The sequence below is a fragment of the Culex pipiens genome, chromosome 1, assembly GCF_016801865.2.
Source record: "Culex pipiens pallens isolate TS chromosome 1, TS_CPP_V2, whole genome shotgun sequence".
Classification (NCBI taxonomy): Eukaryota; Metazoa; Arthropoda; class Insecta; order Diptera; family Culicidae; genus Culex; species Culex pipiens.
This window is the reverse complement of record NC_068937.1, coordinates 115,028,189-115,047,350: the sequence shown is the minus strand read 5'-3', so window position 1 is coordinate 115,047,350 and position 19,162 is coordinate 115,028,189. Positions and strand designations below refer to the sequence as shown.

General features: G+C 38.7%; 3 protein-coding genes and 1 long non-coding RNA gene across 5 annotated transcripts in view; 2 read left to right on the top strand and 2 right to left on the bottom strand.

The window, feature by feature from the left end:
• Window positions 1–2,101: 2,101 nt before the first annotated feature.
• LOC120416966 (uncharacterized) lies at window positions 2,102–4,028 on the top strand. The gene is made up of 3 exons (XM_039578888.2): window positions 2,102–2,612; window positions 2,694–2,933; window positions 2,999–4,028. The coding sequence occupies exons 2-3, from the start codon at window positions 2,739–2,741 to the stop codon at window positions 3,248–3,250; spliced, it is 447 nt and encodes a 148-aa protein (XP_039434822.1). The 5' UTR covers window positions 2,102–2,612; window positions 2,694–2,738; the 3' UTR covers window positions 3,251–4,028.
• Window positions 4,029–4,438: 410 nt separating this feature from the next.
• On the bottom strand, window positions 4,439–7,679 carry LOC120416595 (uncharacterized). Of its 2 annotated transcripts, XM_039578353.2 has the most exons (3): window positions 7,398–7,679; window positions 7,128–7,306; window positions 4,439–5,091 (listed from the first exon to the last, which is right to left on the bottom strand). In XM_039578353.2, exons 2-3 carry the CDS (start codon window positions 7,249–7,251, stop codon window positions 4,781–4,783), a joined length of 435 nt encoding a protein of 144 aa, XP_039434287.1. In that variant the 5' UTR covers window positions 7,252–7,306; window positions 7,398–7,679; the 3' UTR covers window positions 4,439–4,780. The 2 variants fall into 2 exon arrangements, with proteins under 2 accessions (XP_039434287.1, XP_039434298.1); XM_039578364.2 differs by having other exon boundaries at window positions 7,128–7,673.
• An 8,156-nt stretch (window positions 7,680–15,835) lies between these two features.
• The window catches only part of LOC120416533 (uncharacterized), a 45,117-nt gene continuing 41,790 nt past the window's right edge, over window positions 15,836–19,162 (top strand). Inside the window, exon 1 of the mRNA XM_052709929.1 lies at window positions 15,836–15,923. The gene's annotated coding sequence lies outside the window, so the exon portion shown is untranslated. The remainder of the gene's footprint in view (window positions 15,924–19,162) is intronic.
• LOC120415941 (uncharacterized) lies at window positions 16,062–18,301 on the bottom strand. Its single transcript, XR_008212437.1, has 3 exons — window positions 18,162–18,301; window positions 18,010–18,096; window positions 16,062–17,925 (listed from the first exon to the last, which is right to left on the bottom strand). It is a non-coding gene; the product is annotated as an uncharacterized LOC120415941 (long non-coding RNA).

The following is a 19,162-nucleotide window of genomic DNA, read 5'->3' as shown; positions in this document are numbered from 1 at the left end:
TATTGTGTTTCATATGTTTATAGGACCCATTAAAAAAACTCTAGATTTTTTGGTAAAAGGCAACATTTAAAATGGCATCATCATATAAAAAAACATAGGACAATTTTATGGTTGCTCATTTTGGATGTTCGATTAGAAAAAAAAAGATTATCAAAATAAAAAAAGTATTTAAGTTTTTGCAGAATCCACCATTAAAATAATAAAATAAAAAAGTCATTGATTTTTTTCAATATCTTAAATTTCTAATATTCAAAAAGGAAAATGCATGAAACCATAAAAACGCTCCAAACAATATATTAGTAAAAAATTGAAAATAAAAAATAATTGGTGGTCTGGAGAGGTCAGGGAAAAGTCAGGGAATTTTATTTTGGGATTTGGATCGACACCATGTATCTGTTAAATAGTCCAAAAAATACCTCTAAAAATGGCTTTGATCACATTTACTGGTCGAAAATTGTGAATCGAAAAATAAAATGTTCGTCTCCGACCCCACGGCTCCAGATCTGAAATATAGGCCCCCAAAACCAAAGCTAAAAACTCGATTCGCCACCTACATCCGAGTAGGAGAACTTTAGTTCAAGGTTAGGGTAGGGTAGTCATCAATGAGACACTTTTGGTTTTCAACTTTCAAAGATTTTTCTAATTTTTTCATCAGCATGTTTTAATGAGCTTTTTGTTGCATTTTCTTTCTTTTAATGTGTTCTAACATTGACCAAAATATGAGATCGATCCGACATCTACAGCCAGAGTTATTTAACTGTCTCATTGTAGACGCACTTGGCAGGAACAATGAGACAGCTGGGGAACAATGAGACACACTACGAAAATCAAGATTTTTCTAGTAAAACATCATGTTTTTGTATTGTTCCATTGGAGGTAACTTACCTTGAACATTTTAGAGCAATTTTGCCATCATGAAACTTTAACTAACAAAAGTTATACTAAAAAGTATTTAAATTTTGTAAAATTCGTATATTTATACCAAATAACTTTGTATTTTTGGTTAAATGAAGTTAAAACTCTATAAATATGCCAAAAATCACTTTTAATTCATGTTTTCAAAGAATTTCATAGATTTTGAAAAGTTTAATGAAAAAAAATCAAAGTGTCTCATTGTTACCCATGGGCTGAAATGAGTGGGGAACAATGAGACAGTCCTGGATACTGGGTATATTCTAAATTTTGGCCAAACCTAATGAAAGGACTTTGTAGCCCAACTCAATTCCTATGGAACGTCGAAAGAAATTTGAAGAAATATTAGTTTTGGTGTTAATGGCAGCCTACGAGCGAAAAAGTAATTTTTGTCCATAATTTACTTTTACACCCCAGAATCAAACATTTATGAATAACTTTTCAAGGGAGCTTCCATAACCAAAGCCACTATAATGGCAGACGTGTATCCAGTAGACACACCTTTCCCCCAAATATGAGCCTGATTGGTTGAAACTACGACTTGTGAGAGCCATTTTATCATTGTTCCCCGTGTCTCATTGATGACTACTCTACCCTACGTTTACGTTTTTGCGCGATAAGTGCAAAGGCGAGTGAAAACTATTTTAATGTTTTTTAAAAGAAAATTGTTCTTTTGGAATAAAATAAAGTTAACAGGTGGTAAGAAATAAAAAGTTCTATCGGTTGACTTTTTGATTTTTTTGCTAAGTTGCCTTTTTCATTGAAAATTCTGAGATCCGGATTGAAAACGCGAGAATGAGGTTAGATTTCAAATTTTGAAAATCATTCCAATTACCATTTTTCAAGCAGAGCTTGAGTTCCGGGTTTCGGGACAAAATTCAATCGAAAGAGCGCATCCTAACCTTACATTTAGTAATAGGATTTTTTCCTGGGACGAATCCTCGCCGTGCACGAATTTTTTAAGATTTCTGAGAAAAGCGTTTTTCTAAAAGAAAACCTTAAACCTTTCTTTTGTAAGAAAGGCAAAAATAACATTTTGTTCTTGTTTTGAACAAGCTTGCATAAATTTAACTTAATTTACCTAAATTATACTAAATTTACATAAACTCAACTTTAATTAAAACTAAGTTGGCTAATTTTGGATAATTTATAACGATTAGACTTAATTGGTAGCGAAAATGTAATTACCCTGTTTGAAAAATGTCGCACGTCGTACGAGATGTCGCACGGATTTGATTTTACCGTTTCGATATCGATTGGTCGAAAGGACGACAAATGGACGACAAACAATCGACATGCATGACATCGTTTTTTGCATCGATTTTCTGACAGATTGACGTTTCGGCGGCGTCGGCGAAAAAACTTTGACAGTTTACATCAAGCAAAAACTTGTTCAGACTGGATTGAACAAAAGCTAAAAATTGAGGTTGAAAATGTAGTGTGCAAAACCAAATCGGAGCAAAAAGTTGGTTGGTAAGTTGGTTTAAGTAGTTAGAGGTAGTTAGTTACTTTCTATTTCTGTGAATATTTATTGGGAACCGTTCTTTACCTCGTGTATTCAGATGCAGTACAGCCGGATACCGAGCCACCCGTGGAAATATGGTTCGAAGCCGGGCATGGCATTGGCCTCCCCACAGTCAGCACCGATCCTGGCCCAAGGCCAACACCATCCGGCTGGTGGTAAAGGCGGTCTCTTCAATGTAAATACCACCAAATTCTTTCATCATCCTGTCGCCTCTCTTACGAACAGTGCCACTAATCCACTTGATCCTACTCCGCAGATGCAGTAGTTTCCGTTGCCCAATTCGCTACCCCCCCAAACCATAATGAAGCGTGGCGAGCCATTTCCATCATCAATCCTAAAATACATGAGGACGTACATGCAACGATTTGGCTTTTCCTACCTCCTCTTTGACATCTACAGCCGGATCCGGAGCTCAACAACAACAACAGCAGGCTTCACACAACAGCCTCAACCTGCCGTCAACTCCGACCTACAACACAACTCCTCCGAATGTAATGTAAGTTCCACTGTACCCAGCCGTTGAACCAGACAATAATAAACACCTCACATCATCCTCACCAGGCTACTCCTGAACTGAGCGGACCTCCCGCCGGCATGGGACCGATGCATCATAAACCACCAACACATCTCCGCCATCCGCCGCCACACGTTCACCAACACGGACCGCCGCAGATGCCACAGATGCAAATGTCCCCGCACGATCACCGCTGCGGACTAGAGAACCTCTATGTTCTCTTATCATTTCAACACCCAGCAGCATCTCCCGCACCATCCGAGCCCCGCGGAAATGAAGCAAGAAGTCACCCAATATAAGCGGAAGTGCCGGAGCGGTTCAAACGCAAGAATCGACGGAATTTACGCCACCGACAGGCCAGCGAAGGCCGCCACCGCATCGATGATTCCTGCCAAAAAGTCGTGCTAGCTTAACCTCATCGAGAACGACGCGGAACAGTGGGTTCCGGACAATCCATCCAGAAAGCAGAAATACTCGCGCGATCAGCTGATGCAGCTCAAGAATACGGCAACGGCATGCAAAACAAAAAAACGCGAATCTGCACAACAGATTGGAGAACGTCTTGGAGAACTACTCGTGCGTGGTCCAAACGAAAAGGGCATGAACGAGCATCTCCGAGATGCTTCTGCCACCGTTCATCAAAGATTGCAAAATTATTTCCGAGATGCTGCTGCCAGGCCTGCTACTGGTGGCGGAGGAAGAGGAGTCGATGGCAACATGAGCCATATGAGACAACGATACATTCCAAAACGACCGTCTTAGCAGGGCAACAGCGGCCAGTTCGGATCACAGTCAAACAAACAATCCCAGCATGGTTCCGGATGTGTATCGCAGGTCCCAGATGCTCAAAGACATCCGGGAGAAGACGATGGGGGTGGACGAACGACCCACGGAATCGAACTCGGTCGTCGTGGGATGGCCAACGGCATCAGAACCAGAATCTATGGGATGGCCAATGGCCTCAGAACCAGGATCTATCTCAGTTATTTTGAAAACAGTGAAATTAAGTGCAGTGATATTGAAAATGTTCGGAAGGTTATTCCAGTATCATGTTAAATTACAAAAAATAATAACAATCCTATATAATAATAAAAAACTTGAGTTTTTCTTTAAAAAAAAAGCCTAAAAATAACAAATGACAGCACACGACAAAGGCACGACATTCTAAATAACAAAACCGTGCGACATCGGTCGAATGTCGTACGACAATGTCTTACAATTTCGATTATCGATCGCACGACAAATACGACATTTTGGTGCAAAAACGTATGACATTCGTGCGATAGTCGCGCGACATTGTCGTGCGACGTCGTACGATTGCACGGACGACAAACGACGGACGTCCGACGGACTTTTCAGTCAGGGTATTAGTCCTAGTTTGTACCGAAACTGTGAAAAGTCTGCGTGAAATTCCCCGCATCACCCCTCGGCCGCTGTCAGTTGGCGCTCACCAAGAAACTCACCACAACCCAAGCAAAAGCGTGAGAGAAACCCTGACTGAAAAGTCCGTCGGACGTCCGTCGTTTGTCGTCCGTGCATTCGTACGACGTCGCACGACAATGTCGTGCGACTGTCGCGCAAATGTCATACGTTTTTGCACCAAAATGTCGTATTTGTCGTGCGATCGATAATCGAAATTGTACGACATTGTCGTACGACATTCGACCGACGTCGCACGGTTTTGTTATTTAGGATGTCGTGCCATTGTCGTGTGCTGTCAATTCTAATTTTTAGGTTATGTTGCAGTTAAAAACATGTGGTTTTGTTTTTATTTATTTTTTTTATTCAGACGCACAAAATTTCACAATAATATTAGCCTTTTTACTCAATTAAACTTTCGGATCGCAGATTCTTCTCAAAATTCCATGATTTTCCTTGACCGCAGCTTCGGGCTTGGATTGGTGTTCTCCTGGCAGCATTTTGGTCATGCTGGACTTTTGATCCCCGACGAGCTGATCAAAGTTGTACAGGGATGCGAAGCCAATCTTGGATCTCCGACGGATTGATGGCCACCGGAGTACGAGACAATGTGGGTTTGTGGAGTATGCGTACGAAACAACGTGGCTGCTTCCGTGGGTTCTACGGATGCAACGCGGGACCACACGTGGACGGCAGGATCTGATTGGAATACGTTTGTTGCCTGAAAAAAGATGCGTCAATCATAAATTGGCAAGCATTTTAAAAATAATTTTCAGATTTGAATAATAATAACATGAAAATTTCAAGATACTAAATTTCAAAAAAATCCTTAAAAAATAAAAATTCCATGACTTTTAAAAAGTTTAAACATCTATAAAAAAAAATGAAAATGAATGAATCTTATAATTTTAAAATGCATAAAACGTGTTTAAAAATTTGAAGAAATTTAAAAATGCTAATAAAATTAATGTTCTTATGCTTGAATTTCAAGATTTTAATTTTTTTGAAATTCAAAATTCTTTGAAATATTTTATGAACCGTCATCAGAGGTGACATTCTGTCATCAGGGGTGAGATTGGGTCGCACAAAAATGCTGAAATTTGTATGACCCAATCTCACACCCCACACCCAATGGAACTATAAAACTTTAATTTTTAAGGATTACAGAATGTTAAAATTTTAGAAAATATCAAATATTACGAATTTTCAAAATATTCAAAAACTCTTAAAGTTAACAAATATCAAAACATTAAAAATGTAATAAAAATTCTAAAATTCTAAAATTCTAAAATTCTAAAATACTAAAATTCTAAAATTCTAAAATTCTAAAATTCTAAAATTCTAAAATTCTAAAATTCTAAAATTCTAAAATTCTAAAATTTTAAAATTCTAAAATTCGAAAATTTATTTTTATTTAGACCATTTTTTTGTAGATTTTACATTGTAAAATCCTTGAAATTTTTTCAAAGTTATCTAATAGATTTAAGATTTTTTTCCAATTTAAAATTTTAAAATTTATGAATTTTTAGATTTTTTTTAAATATTAATTATTTAAAAGAAAAAAAAATATTTTTAATTTTGTATATTTTTTTGTATTTTTTTTCAATTTTTAGATTTTTCAAAATTTGAATTTTATTTAAAATTTTAAAGTTTAAAATCTGCAAAAAAAATAAAAATTGAGATATTTTTTAATGTTTAGAATTTTAAGAAACTTATTAATTTTTAAAATACGTAGGGATTAAAAAAATGAATTTTTGATTTTTTATTTAAAAATATAAATTATTTGAATTTATATTTAGATTTTTAGAATTTATAATTCTGGAATTTAAAAACTTATAATTTTTAGAATTTTAGAATTCCAAATTCCAACTCGTGCGACTAACGTTTTCGGGAATTTAAGAACTTTATAATGTTAGACTTTTAGTAATAATGAATTGAAGAATTTTAGTATTTAAGAATTAGGGAATTTTAGTATTTAAATGTTTGTCAATTTCAAAATTTTAATATTTGAGTCTGCCTGTGTGGATCAATCGGACCGCGCACTGGACTCACAATCCAGAGGACGCTGGTTCGAATCCCGGGGCGGACGCAAAAAATTCTAAGTGTAAATATAGGTATTCGGTGCCCTCTCCCCGTGCCCATACCTTCACACTTAGGAGACCCGGGAGGCGGAGTCTTGTCGCAAAAAGAACGATACACGCCTGTGGATCCGTTGACGAAACCGCAAGGTTTAAGAGGGCCACATTATAAGGTGTTACGTCGATTCCGTTTTTTTCATATTTCGAAATTTCAAAATTTAAAAAAAAATATTGGAAGACTTTGAGAATTTTAAATTCTTTCATTCTTATGTTCTGGAATGCTAGAATTTTGAAGTAAGAATGAAAAACTTTATAATTTAATTTTACAATTGAATTTATTTTTAATTTTTTGAGGCAGGAAAAGCCACCAAAGCAGTGGCACCAAAAATCGACTTCTTTTTGTTAACATATAATCCAAAACATAAATACATGAGTAACAAAATACAAATAACACGGCGGGACCCAGAGCTCCATCTTTGCGAGGAGCTCGGTATCAAATCAAATCAGCGTTGATGTTTTTTTAAGCTTTAGTATTTTAGATTTTTTTTTATTTTTCAGTTTGGAATGATTGGATTGAAAAGTTAAGAATTTGTGGTGTTCCATTCATCCTATTTTTAATTTCAACCGTAAAATCGCAATTCCAGCACACCTTCTCCATCGTTTCATAAACATGACTCACCAGTTTCATTAGATATGCATCGCATCCTCCCGCGGAAAGTAAAACAACAAACACCAACCAGTTCCTCGATCGCAAACTGGTTCCTTCTTGTCCCGTCTTCCGGAATGCCCGCCGAGTATACCATATTTCCCGTCCTCCTCCTCCTCCTCTTCCTCCTATACCGCCACAAAGACCGGAATCTGGAATACAAAACACTTTGATTCGGTCGCTTGCCCACTCCGGCCGGAACTTTCCGGCAGAAAAAGTAATTCAACCTAGAACACAACTTACCTTTAAACTGTCCAAAATCCTCCCAAAGCCTAAAATTAACAACAACTGGTTCGACTCGGTTGCAATCAAGTCCGAACAAGATCAACTGAAGAGAACTGTCAAACTGTTTGCGTCGACGATAATCGACGTCGAATTGAAGGTAAATCGATGGAAAAAAAAAACAATGTCGAGCATGTCGAATGTTTGTCGCACGTTTGTCGTCCTTTCGACTAATCGATATCGAAACGGTAAAATCAAAACCGTGCGACAACTCGTACGACGTGCGACATTTTTCAAACAGGGAAACTGGGCGACCGCAAGAGCAAACGGGAAGTCGGCGAGAGCATCGAGTCTGCTGCGATCAGCCTAAGCAAGTGCATGTCCGCGCACCAACGTGCACGAGTGTGGTCAAAAGCCACGTGTGTTCCGCGTCCGAGGAAAGTTTCGCGAACGGTAGTGACCCGTGTGTGCTCCCATGTGAGAAGAAGGAAAATTTATGGGGAACAGTTTCTGGGGAATATGTTTTAAGAATATTTCGTGGGAATATTTCTGAGGAAAATTTCTGAGAAAAATTTCTGGGGAACAGTTTCTGGGGAACAGTTTGAGTAGTGTAGGGACCTCTCTCTAGAGTAGTGCGGTGCCTGTGTGGACGCTCAGTCCTGTTTTTTGGTGTTATTTTCCGTCTCTTTTGAGTCGCTGTACGAGTGCATGGGGTGATTGGTAGAGTTAGTGAAATTTCACGATTTCGCGGACAGCGTGAAATTCGCGAAATTTGGCTTTTTCCGCAAAATCCCGTGAAATTTTATGTTCAATCACTATATTATATATATAGGGTTAGTGAATTTTGACGATTCCGCGATTCCGGATTCTTGAAATTTATTAATTTTCTCAAATCACTTTTTTGCCAAATGACTTCATAATAAATATTTCAACCATAAAGACTATTTAAGTAAATTTTATTAGTCTTCGTTTGATAAGCTTGATATGAACCATTTAAAGAATTATTAAAATTTTCAGTTTCTATAGAAACTAACTAAATTTACTAATATTTTAATTCGCTGTAGTACAAATTTTACTGCTATTTTATTTAAAATGTATGATTTCAAAAGAAATTAAAAAAATCAAGCTTTGTTTTATTTAAAATAAAATGAAGAGTATTTTTAATCTTTGAAATCCCCTTTTTAAAACATTTCAGATTTTCTTCTGAGTCCTGTTTTATTACAAAAATATTTTATTATTTGTGTGAATAATTCCCTTGAAAGTTAAAAAATACATTTTTTTTGTTTTCTGTTCTTAACGGTACACATCAACCATAGCTTTTGCACCCAGATTTCTGTTACAGACATTTTAGTATCTTCAAAACTACGGGAACTATTGATATATTTTTTTATTCATCCCCTGAATTACTGTCTTCGTAGTTATTTACAACAAGGTTTGACTATTTTTACAGTCAGATTCTTGCAGGATTGGGTCCGTAAGTTTGACAAATTTGGAATAAGAAGACAACAGCTTCCTTGGATGCTGTGCACCCTTAAAATATAATATAATAAAAATTTCGATTTCGTAACAATTTATAATATTTCTGCCTATGGATTTTAAATTTAGTTTTTTAAAAAGAGAGATGAAAACCTTAAAAATTATTTTGAATTGTCTAAATGTTGAAGAAAATTTAAAATATTTTACATATTTTGGATGGTCAAGATTGTTGAATCTTGCTTTGATATGAAATTCAATAAAATTTAAACTGATAAAACAGAAGCAAATCAGCGAAATCTTTCAAACCTTTTGTAGTTGGATATTAAAAATGCAATCCAATAAATGAGAATACGCATGCCTTACATTTAGTTTTTTTTATATAATTAGGAGACTTTTTTTGTCACGTTCACGTCAGTTTATTGAAGAATAATATATAGTAAAGCATAAAAAGTAGTTTCTGTGATTTAAACATAAGATTTTCAGATTTATTTTAACATTTTTCACGTTCCGCGAAATTTGCGTGAAATTGGGTGTTTTGAAATTGAGGTCCCCGTGAAATTTGCTATTTTCGAGCGTGAAAAATCACTAAGCCTAGTGATTGGTCATTATAATTAAATAATGGCATCAGTAGTGCCTGTGCCTGTGTGGACGCTCAGTCCTGTTTTTTCGTGTTATTTTCCGTCTCTTTTGAGTCGCTGTACGAGTGCATGGGCAGCAGCTACGGGTAGACACCAATGCTATGCTATTATAGTTTCTGGGGAACAGTTTCTGGGGAATAGTTTCTGGGGAATATGTTTTAAGAATATTTCTTGGGAATATTTCTGAGGAAAATTTATGGGGAATATTTCTGAGGAAAATTTATGGGGAAAATTTCTGGGGAACAGTTTCTGGGGAATAGTTTCTGGGGAATAGTTTCTGGGGAATATGTTTTAAGAATATTTCTTGGGAATATTTCTGAGGAAAATTTCTGGGGAATATTTCTGAGGAAAATTTATGGGGAACAGTTTCTGGGGAATATTTCTTGCGAATAGTTTCTTGGGAACAGTTTCTGGGGAACAGTTTCTTAAGAATATGTTTTTAAGAATATTTCTGACAAACTTTTTGCTAGGGACAATTTCCCTGGTGTCGCACTTTCCCGTAAATGTGACTTTCCCCTTAATGTGAAATTATTGAAGTAAAAAGTCGATGTGTGTGTGTGTGTGTGCAACCAACCAAACGGGACCACGCGGTCGCTTCTTACAAATTGAGTTGTTTCCATGTATTTTTAGATCTACATTCTATACATGCAAATAACTCGCATAGGCATTTGGAAGGTGTTAGCTCTGCCGAGCTTCGGTAACCCATTTCTACGCTGGCTAGCCGAGCGCGAGGTACTTCAGCTTTATCGACAAGCCTCGCCCTGAAGAACGTTTGCACCAATCGGGTTCAAACGTTATTTAGAACTTCCGAACCCTTATCAAATGGACAAGGACCCAGCGCGTATATAGTTGATAGCAACAGTATTCCTAATTCCAGTTATAGCTCACCAAGTCGCGATGGCCTAGTGGTTAGCATTTTTGCTTACCAATCCAAAGGACGGGGGATCGAACCCCAACTCGAGCGACTTTGATTTTTCGTTCATGTTCAGAGTTTCAAGATTTATATTTCCTATACTTTTCTCGTTGGGAGCAGATGGGAATCGAACCCAGGACCATTCGCTTACAAAGCGAACACCGTGACCAGTAAGCCATGGCCGCTCCTCATTATTGAACTAAAATGTCGATCGCCAGTTCATATGTATAGCCTTAGTGTTGTGTTCACTGTATTTGATATTTTGTGAACCACACCGTATGCTGTACTCGACAGATATGGACTGGTTCCCGGCCGGGCTGATGGGTCTCGCAGCTGGCTAGTTGAACGTACCTGTTAGAACATCAAATCATGATGTGTTATCCTTTTGTTTCCTTAGTAACAGGAGAATAGTTAGTTCAGCAAGGGAAGCAATAGTTTGATCCGTTCAGCTGTTGAAGCAATTGCTTTCGATTCAAACTTGTGCTGAACATTGTTGGACTACCTAGACTACTGATCAAAGGAAACAAACACGAGGGTACAAAGGGATAAGCTCCCCCCGGATGGGGCTAAATTGTGGAACGCTCCCAGTGAGTTTTACCGAGCTGCTTTGGACATTTTAGGTAATAGTAGTATGAAAATAGTTAAAGCTCGGTATTAATTCACTGGGAGGTCGTGCGGAAATTCCCGTGCTTGTGAAGTTCTGTTTCTGTGTCACTGTTGTGTTAGCTTGTAACATGTTCGACATGACACTACAAACCAGCAGTGATTAGTTATGCGGAATTCTCCAAGTACGGGAACACGACGAAAATTAGACGACCCGAAGAAATAGTGAAAGTGATAGTGAAAGCAAAATAAATAAAGTGTCTATAAAGAATCATGAAGTGAAAATATTATTTTAATTATTTATATTTAATATTATATTACACTTTACATCTGAGTGGAAACTCACTGTCAGAATCTAATGTTTTCTTGTGTTCTCTTTTGTTCTTTTCGTTTCAAACTGAATGAGCGAGCATCTGACTTGCTACGCAGCCGCAGGATACAACAGACGATAGAGGGGCAAAAAAACACCAGCAGTGATCAATACCACACCGACTGACGAGGATTGCTACCAAGCTTGGTGTCCACGGCTAGATATCCAACCGAGAGACCTCCAAGGTCGCAGGGAAGTATTAATTAGTATCGCCTTTTTATGTTTGATCCTTTTGTTAATACAAATTCCTTTGCAGATACAAACCACTTCAAAAGTATGCCTCGCGGCCTGCTTTGATCTTTTGCTTATTCTATCCGCTTTCTACCCCCAATGTGTCCTGCACGGAGAACCTGGGGTAGCTTATGGTTGACCTGGGGAGCCCGAGGAATTATGCCGTAGATGGCTCGTATAGTCTTACTCACCTATCCTCGCGGCAAGGTCTTCCGTAGGTCTACACCCGAACATGCGACGTGGGACTGCATGAATCTTCAGCTGCTGCCGGAAGGGTGTATTCCAAAATTACCGAATTACCGAAAAAGTCGATCCATGTTAATTCAAATATTAGCAATAATTGGTTTGTATTAGCGAAAAAAAATATAGGAATAATGACCTAAGATTCTTAGGCTAAGCTTGCTGGTCGTCCATCTCGAGATCTGTACAAGAAAAAGAGAAAATAATATATATTAAAAATGTGAAGTTTTTGTGTTTTGATTGAGGTATGTCAATCAACTTTTTACTTTTGGGGTGGCCTAGTGGTTATTATCTCCATCAATTAATCACGAGGATTCCAGTTCGATCCGAAGTTCTTGGTGTCCTGTAATTCCCTAAGGTAATATTATGAAGTTAAGAAATGTACTTAAATAAATTAAAAAATAAATGACAAACTCACCACGCATGCTGCAGCTAGCTTCGTGCCTGGTCAGATTGCCACAGTAACGGTACACGAAGCCGCAGTATCGGCACTTGTTAACTGTCGGATGGTCCTGCGTTACATGGTCGCGCAACTTTTTCTTGTCCGGAAATGTTGCAGCGCATATGCTGCATACTTCCAGAGACGGCGGCTGTAGGTGTTGGGTTTTTACATGCTTTGTGAAGCTGGACATTGTGGCTAAAGTTTTGCCGCAATAGCGACAGGGCAAGGCAGATGCTGAAAAAAAAATTAATATTACTATTATTCGTATACAGCACTGATATTGTAACTTGTTTGAATAATGAAACATCAAATCAATAAATAATTAAGAATCCTTTTTTTTAAATCCATCCTAAAAAACATTCTAAAAAATAATCTTCTCTTACCCGGATGGTCCGCAAGGGGCGGGTCCGGTACAAGCGGAATTCCGCGCGGCGTGGTCGTGCTCGGCCGGCCGCGTCCTTCTCTGGAAGCTGCCGGAGGCATGTTGCTGCTCGTTGCTGCAGTTGTAGCTGTGGAGAGTAACGAGAAGAAATAATTGAGAAAAAAAAATAAAAAAAAAAAACGAATTAGCTCGTCGGAAACATTTTCCGAATGCCGGACAAGTGGACTGTCCGTTAGCCGTTAGCACTTTTGATCCGCGCAAAACACAACAACTCCAGCTTTATCATGGATTTTGGTCTGGTCTAGGCGCGGGATAGGACACAGCACCTTCCTGGTTCTATTACTTCACGATGAAACTAAGGCGCGACGAAGAATATCTCTTCCGAACTCTCAAAAGAACACTCAGTCGCCAGCCAGCGACAAGTTAAGACGTGTTTTGCTCGTGTTGTCATCTCGCGTGCTTGGAAGTTTTTGACAAATGGAGGTGGAGGAATCCTCCGAGGAGGAAGATTTTCGTCCCGTCCGCGAGGATCGGAAGCGGAAGAAGTCCAGCGAGGTCACTGGAATCGGCATCGAAGGAGAAAAAGTTGAGAAGACCCTGCTCAGCAACAACAAGTTCAGCCCGCTAGCGGATAACAAAAACAACAACAATGCCAGCCCAGCAGGAGGAGGGGACGCCCCGGCGGTTCCACCACCCGGCCAGTCGGCAGGTAAACAAAAGCAACCACCTTTGGTGGTGAAGAACACCACGGATTTTTACAAGCTCGTGGCGATAGTGGAAAGTTGTAAATTAGGTTTCAAACCGATTTACAAACTAACCCGATTTGGAACCAAGGTGACCTGCTTCTCTGTCAAAGATTTTGACAAGTTGCAAGAGCCACTCAAGAAGAAGAAAGTGGATTACATTGCTCATAACTGAAAACATAATATTTTTTCAGTGTAGTATAGTAACCTGGATAGTTAATTAGCTTATATCTGTAAGCCCATTCATCCATTTCAAATGTGGTCAAAGACAAACTTATGGGAAATTGGATGAGCTTTCCGGTAAAAATACTTTCGTGACTGAAAAATCAAGTCTGTCGTATAGAAATTGCCAAAAACCATCAAAAAACCTATTTTTTCAACATTTTTATTTTTAAAATCGCTGTAACTTCACAAGGATTCGACTTAGGACAATGGTCAATATGGAGACTTTTATATAAAATTGTCTGGAGAATCGACTTTCATGTTCGGTTTTTGAAAATTTTGATGTTTAGAGCACTTTTCAAAAAAACAGTTTCAGTAAATGATTTTTGTATTTTTTTAGGTGAGCTGCTCCATCCTGCATTTTTCGTGAGTCTTTTTGTAACATCTTAGGCTATTTTCACAAAAATTTTGAACGAAAAAAAATCGTGGGCTCACCTTCAAATTTGACTTTTAAACATGAAAATCAAAAAATCTCATAAAAGTGGCGTGTATTTTTCTTTCTGTGTATTTTTTTCGGAAAGCCCGTCAAATTTCCTACAAGTTTGTCTTTGACCACATTTTTATACGATGCAACGCCTTCGAGATACAGAAATATTTAAATTACGAAATACAAAAATATTTAAAACACGTACGCCCTTCTCAAATGTCATTATCGAGTGTAACTGGCTCCATATAAACAAAAATGGCTTATATATGCCTAGGATAACATGTCTAAAAAGTTTCATTGAAATCGGAGAGGGTCAAGAAAAAAGTATCTAAAAAATTCCTGTTTTGGGCTGGAATTGCTCGATGCAAAATCTTTTTTTCGATACAATTTTTGTTTTTGTCAGATCTTAGATTTTTTTGAAAACTACTGATTGAAAAGCAATTGAACTAGTGTGAAATGCATTTTAAAACACTTTTTTTTCATTTAAATGTTATTTATTTTTTTGCCCCCCCCCCCCCCCAACATGAAACTTTAATTAACAAAAGTTATATTAAATAGTATTTAGATTTTGTAAAATCCATATATTTATACCAAACAACTTTGTATTTTTGGTTAAATGAGGTTAAAACTCTATAAATATGCCAAAAATCACTTTCAATTCATGTTTTGGAAGATTTCCATAGATTTTGAAAAGGTTTATGAAGAAAAATCGAAGTGTCTAATTGTTACCCATGGGCTGAAATGAGTGGCGAACAATGAGACAGCCCTGGATTCTGGGTATATTCTTAATTTTGGCCAAAATTAATGAAAGGAAATTATAGCCCAACTCAATCCCTATGGAACGTCGAAAGAAATTTGAAGAAATATTAGTTTTGGTGTAAATGGCAGCATACGAGCGAAAAAGTATTTTTTGTCCAAAATTTACTTTAACACCCTAGAATCAAACATTTATGAATAACTTTGTAAGGGAGCGTCCATAACCAAAGCCACTATTATGGCAGACGTGTATCCAGTAGATACACCTTTCCCCCAAATATGAGCCTGATTGGATGAAACTACGATTTGTGAAAGCCATTTTATCATTGTTCCCCGTGTCTCATTGATGACTACTCTACCCTAATTATGACGTTTGATTGCCTATAAAAATTGTGGGTTTTACGAGCGGTTTTCCAGTGATGGAAGACACAAATTTTTAAGAGCGGATACAGACATCGCTCATGTATTTCAGAAAAAGAGCTCTCAAAAATCAGACTTTGAGTTCCGGGTTTCGGGACAAAATTCAATCGAAAGAGCGCATCCTAACCTTACATTTAGTAATAGGATTTTTTCCTGGGACGAATCCTCGCCGTGCACGAATTTTTTAAGATTTCTGAGAAAAGCGTTTTTCCAAAAGAAAACCTTAAACCTTTCTTTTGTAAGAAAGGCAAAAATAACATTTTGTTCTTGTTTTGAACAAGCTTGCATAAATTTAACTTAATTTACCTAAATTATACTAAATTTACATAAACTCAACTTTAATTAAAACTTAGTTGGCTAATTTTAGATAATTTATTACGATTAGACTTAATTGGTAGCGAAAATGTAATTATTAGTCCTAGTTTGTACCGAAACTGTGAAAAGTCTGCGCGAAATTCCCCGCATCACCCCTCGGCCGCTGTCAGTTGGCGCTCACCAAGAAACTCACCACAACCCAAGCAAAAGCGTGAGAGAAAACTGCGCGACCGCAAGAGCAAACGGGAAGTCGGCGAGAGCATTGAGTCTGCTGCGATCAGCCTAAGCAAGTGCATGTCCGCGCACCAACGTGCACGAGTGTGGTCAAAAGCCACGTGTGTTCCGCGTTCGAGGAAAGTTTCGCGAACGGTAGTGACCCGTGTGTGCTCCCATGTGAGAAGAAGGAAAATTTATGGGGAACAGTTTCTGGGGAATAGTTTCTTGGGAACAGTTTCTGGGGAACAGTTTCTTAAGAATATGTTTTTAAGAATATTTCTTGGGAATATTTCTGACAAACTTTTTGCTAGGGACAATTTCCCTGGTGTCGCACTTTCCCGTAAATGTGACTTTCCCCTTAATGTGAAATTATTGAAGTAAAAAGTCGATGTGTGTGTGTGTGTGTGCAACCAACCAAACGGGGCCACGCGGTCGCTTCTTACAAATTGAGTTGTTTCCATGTATTTTTAGATCTACATTCTATACATGCAAATAACTCGCATAGGCATTTGGAAGGTGTTAGCTCTGCCGAGCTTCGGTAACCCATTTCTACGCTGGCTAGCCGAGCGCGAGGTACTTCAGCTTTATCGACAAGCCTCGCCCTGAAGAACGTTTGCACCAATCGGGTTCAAACGTTATTTAGAACTTCAAAGCGAACACCGTGACCAGTAAGCCATGGCCGCTCCTCATTATTGAACTAAAAAGTCGATCCATGTTGGGGGGAGGTGTCCACGTGCTTCCATCCCGCTAGTTCATATGTATAGCCTTAGTGTTGTGTTCACTGTATTTGATATTTTGTGAACCACACCGTATGCTGTACTCGACAGATATGGACTGGTTCCCGGCCGGGCTGATGGGTCTCGCAGCTGGCTAGTTGAACGTACCTGTTAGAACATCAAATCATGATGTATTATCCTTTTGTTTCCTTAGTAACAGGAGAATAGTTAGTTCAGCAAGGGAAGCAATAGTTTGATCCGTTCAGCTGTTGAAGCAATTGCTTTCGATTCAAACTTGTGCTGAACATTGTTGGACTACCTAGACTACTGATCAAAGGAAACAAACACGAGGGTACAAAGGGATAAGCTTCCCCCGGATGGGGCTAAATTGTGGAACGCTCCCAGTGAGTTTTACCGAGCTGCTTTGGACATTTTAGGTAATAGTAGTATGAAAATAGTTAAAGCTCGGTATTAATTCACTGGGAGGTCGTGCGGAAATTCCCGTGCTTGTGAAGTTCTGTTTCTGTTTCACTGTTGTGTTAGCTTGTAACATGTTCGACATGACACTACAAACCAGCAGTGATTAGTTATGCGGAATTATCCAAGTACGGGAACACGACGAAAATTAGACGACCCGAAGAAATAGTGAAAGTGATAGTGAAAGCAAAATAAAGTGTCTATAAAGAATCATGAAGTGAAAATATTATTTTAATTATTTATATTTAATAAAATATTACACTTTACATCTGAGTGGAAACTCACTGTCAGAATCTAATGTTTTCTTGTGTTCTCTTTTGTTCTTTTCGTTTCAAACTGAATGAGCGAGCATCTGACTTGCTACGCAGCCGCAGGATACAACAGACGATAGAGGGGCAAAAAAACACCAGCAGTGATCAATACCACACCGGCTGACGAGGATTGCTACTAAGTTTGGTGTCCACGGCTAGATATCCAACCGAGAGACCTCCAAGGTCGCAGGGAAGTATTAATTAGTATCGCCTTTTTATGTTTGATCCTTTTGTTAATACAAATTCCTTTGCAGATACAAACCACTTCAAAAGTATGCCTCGCGGCCTGCTTTGATCTTTTGCTTATTCTATCCGCTTTCTACCCCCAATGTGTCCTGCACGGAGAACCTGGGGTAGCTTATGGTTGACCTGGGGAGCCCGAGGAATTATGCCGTAGATGGCTCGTATAGTCTTACTCACCTATCCTCGCGGCAAGGTCTTCCGTAGGTCTACACCCGAACATGCGACGTGGGACTGCATGAATCTTCAGCTGCTGCCGGAAGGGTGTATTCCAAAATTACCGAATTACCGAAAAAGTCGATCCATGTTAATTCAAATATTAGCAATAATTGGTTTGTATTAGCGAAAAAAAATATAGGAATAATGACCTAAGATTCTTAGGCTAAGCTTGCTGGTCGTCCATCTCGAGATCTGTACAAGAAAAAGAGAAAATAATATATATTAAAAATGTGAAGTTTTTGTGTTTTGATTGAGGTATGTCAATCAACTTTTTACTTTTGGGGTGGCCTAGTGGTTATTATCTCCATCAATTAATCACGAGGATTCCAGTTCGATCCGAAGTTCTTGGTGTCCTGTAATTCCCTTAGGTAATATTATGAAGTTAAGAAATGTACTTAAATAAATTAAAAAATAAATGACAAACTCACCACGCATGCTGCAGCTAGCTTCGTGCCTGGTCAGATTGCCACAGTAACGGTACACGAAGCCGCAGTATCGGCACTTGTTAACTGTCGGATGGTCCTGCGTTACATGGTCGCGCAACTTTTTCTTGTCCGGAAATGTTGCAGCGCATATGCTGCATACTTCCAGAGACGGCGGCTGTAGGTGTTGGGTTTTTACATGCTTTGTGAAGCTGGACATTGTGGCTAAAGTTTTGCCGCAATAGCGACAGCGCAAGGCAGATGCTGAAAAAAAAAAAATTAATATTACTATTATTCGTATACAGCACTGATATTGCAACTTGTTTGAATAATGAAACATCAAATCAATAAATAATTAAGAATCCTTTTTTAAAAATCCATCCTAAAAAACATTCTAAAAAATAATCTTCTCTTACCCGGAGGGTCCGCAAGGGGCGGGTCCGGTACAAGCGGAATTCCGCGCGGCGTGGTCGTGCTCGGCCGGCCGCGTCCTTCTCTGGAAGCTGCCGGAGGCATGTTGCTGCTCGTTGCTGCAGTTGTAGTCGCTGTGGAGAGTAACGAGAAGAAATAATTGAGAAAAAAAAAAACGAATTAGCTCGTCGCAAACATTTTCCGAATGCCGGACAAGTGGACTGTCCGTTAGCCGTTAGCACTTTTGATCCGCGCAAAACACAACAACTCCAGCTTTATCATGGATTTTGGTCTGGTCTAGGCGCGGGATAGGACACAGCACCTTCCTGGTTCTATTACTTCACGATGAAACTAAGGCGCGACGAAGAATATCTCTTCCGAACTCTCAAAAGAACACTCAGTCGCCAGCCAGCGACAAGTTAAGACGTGTTTTGCTCGTGTTGTCATCTCGCGTGCTTGGAAGTTTTTGACAAATGGAGGTGGAGGAATCCTCCGAGGAGGAAGATTTTCGTCCCGTCCGCGGGGATCGGAAGCGGAAGAAGTCCAGCGAGGTCACTGGAATCGGCATCGAAGGAGAAAAAGTTGAGAAGACCCTG

What these genes read in the sequence shown, in the direction of transcription:
- LOC120416966 (XM_039578888.2), top strand. Translation starts at nt 2,739, where the DNA reads ATGAAGCGTGGCGAGCCATTTCCATCATCAATCCTAAAATACATGAGG. An exon ending in ACAACTCCTCCGAATGTAAT is followed by an intron (nt 2,934 to 2,998) that starts GTAAGTTCCACT and finishes CATCCTCACCAG; the next exon opens with GCTACTCCTGAACTGAGCGG.
- LOC120416595 (XM_039578353.2), bottom strand. Translation starts at nt 7,251, where the DNA reads ATGGTATACTCGGCGGGCATTCCGGAAGACGGGACAAGAAGGAACCAG. An exon ending in ATGCATATCTAATGAAACTG is followed by an intron (nt 5,092 to 7,127) that starts GTGAGTCATGTT and finishes ATCTTTTTTCAG; the next exon opens with GCAACAAACGTATTCCAATC.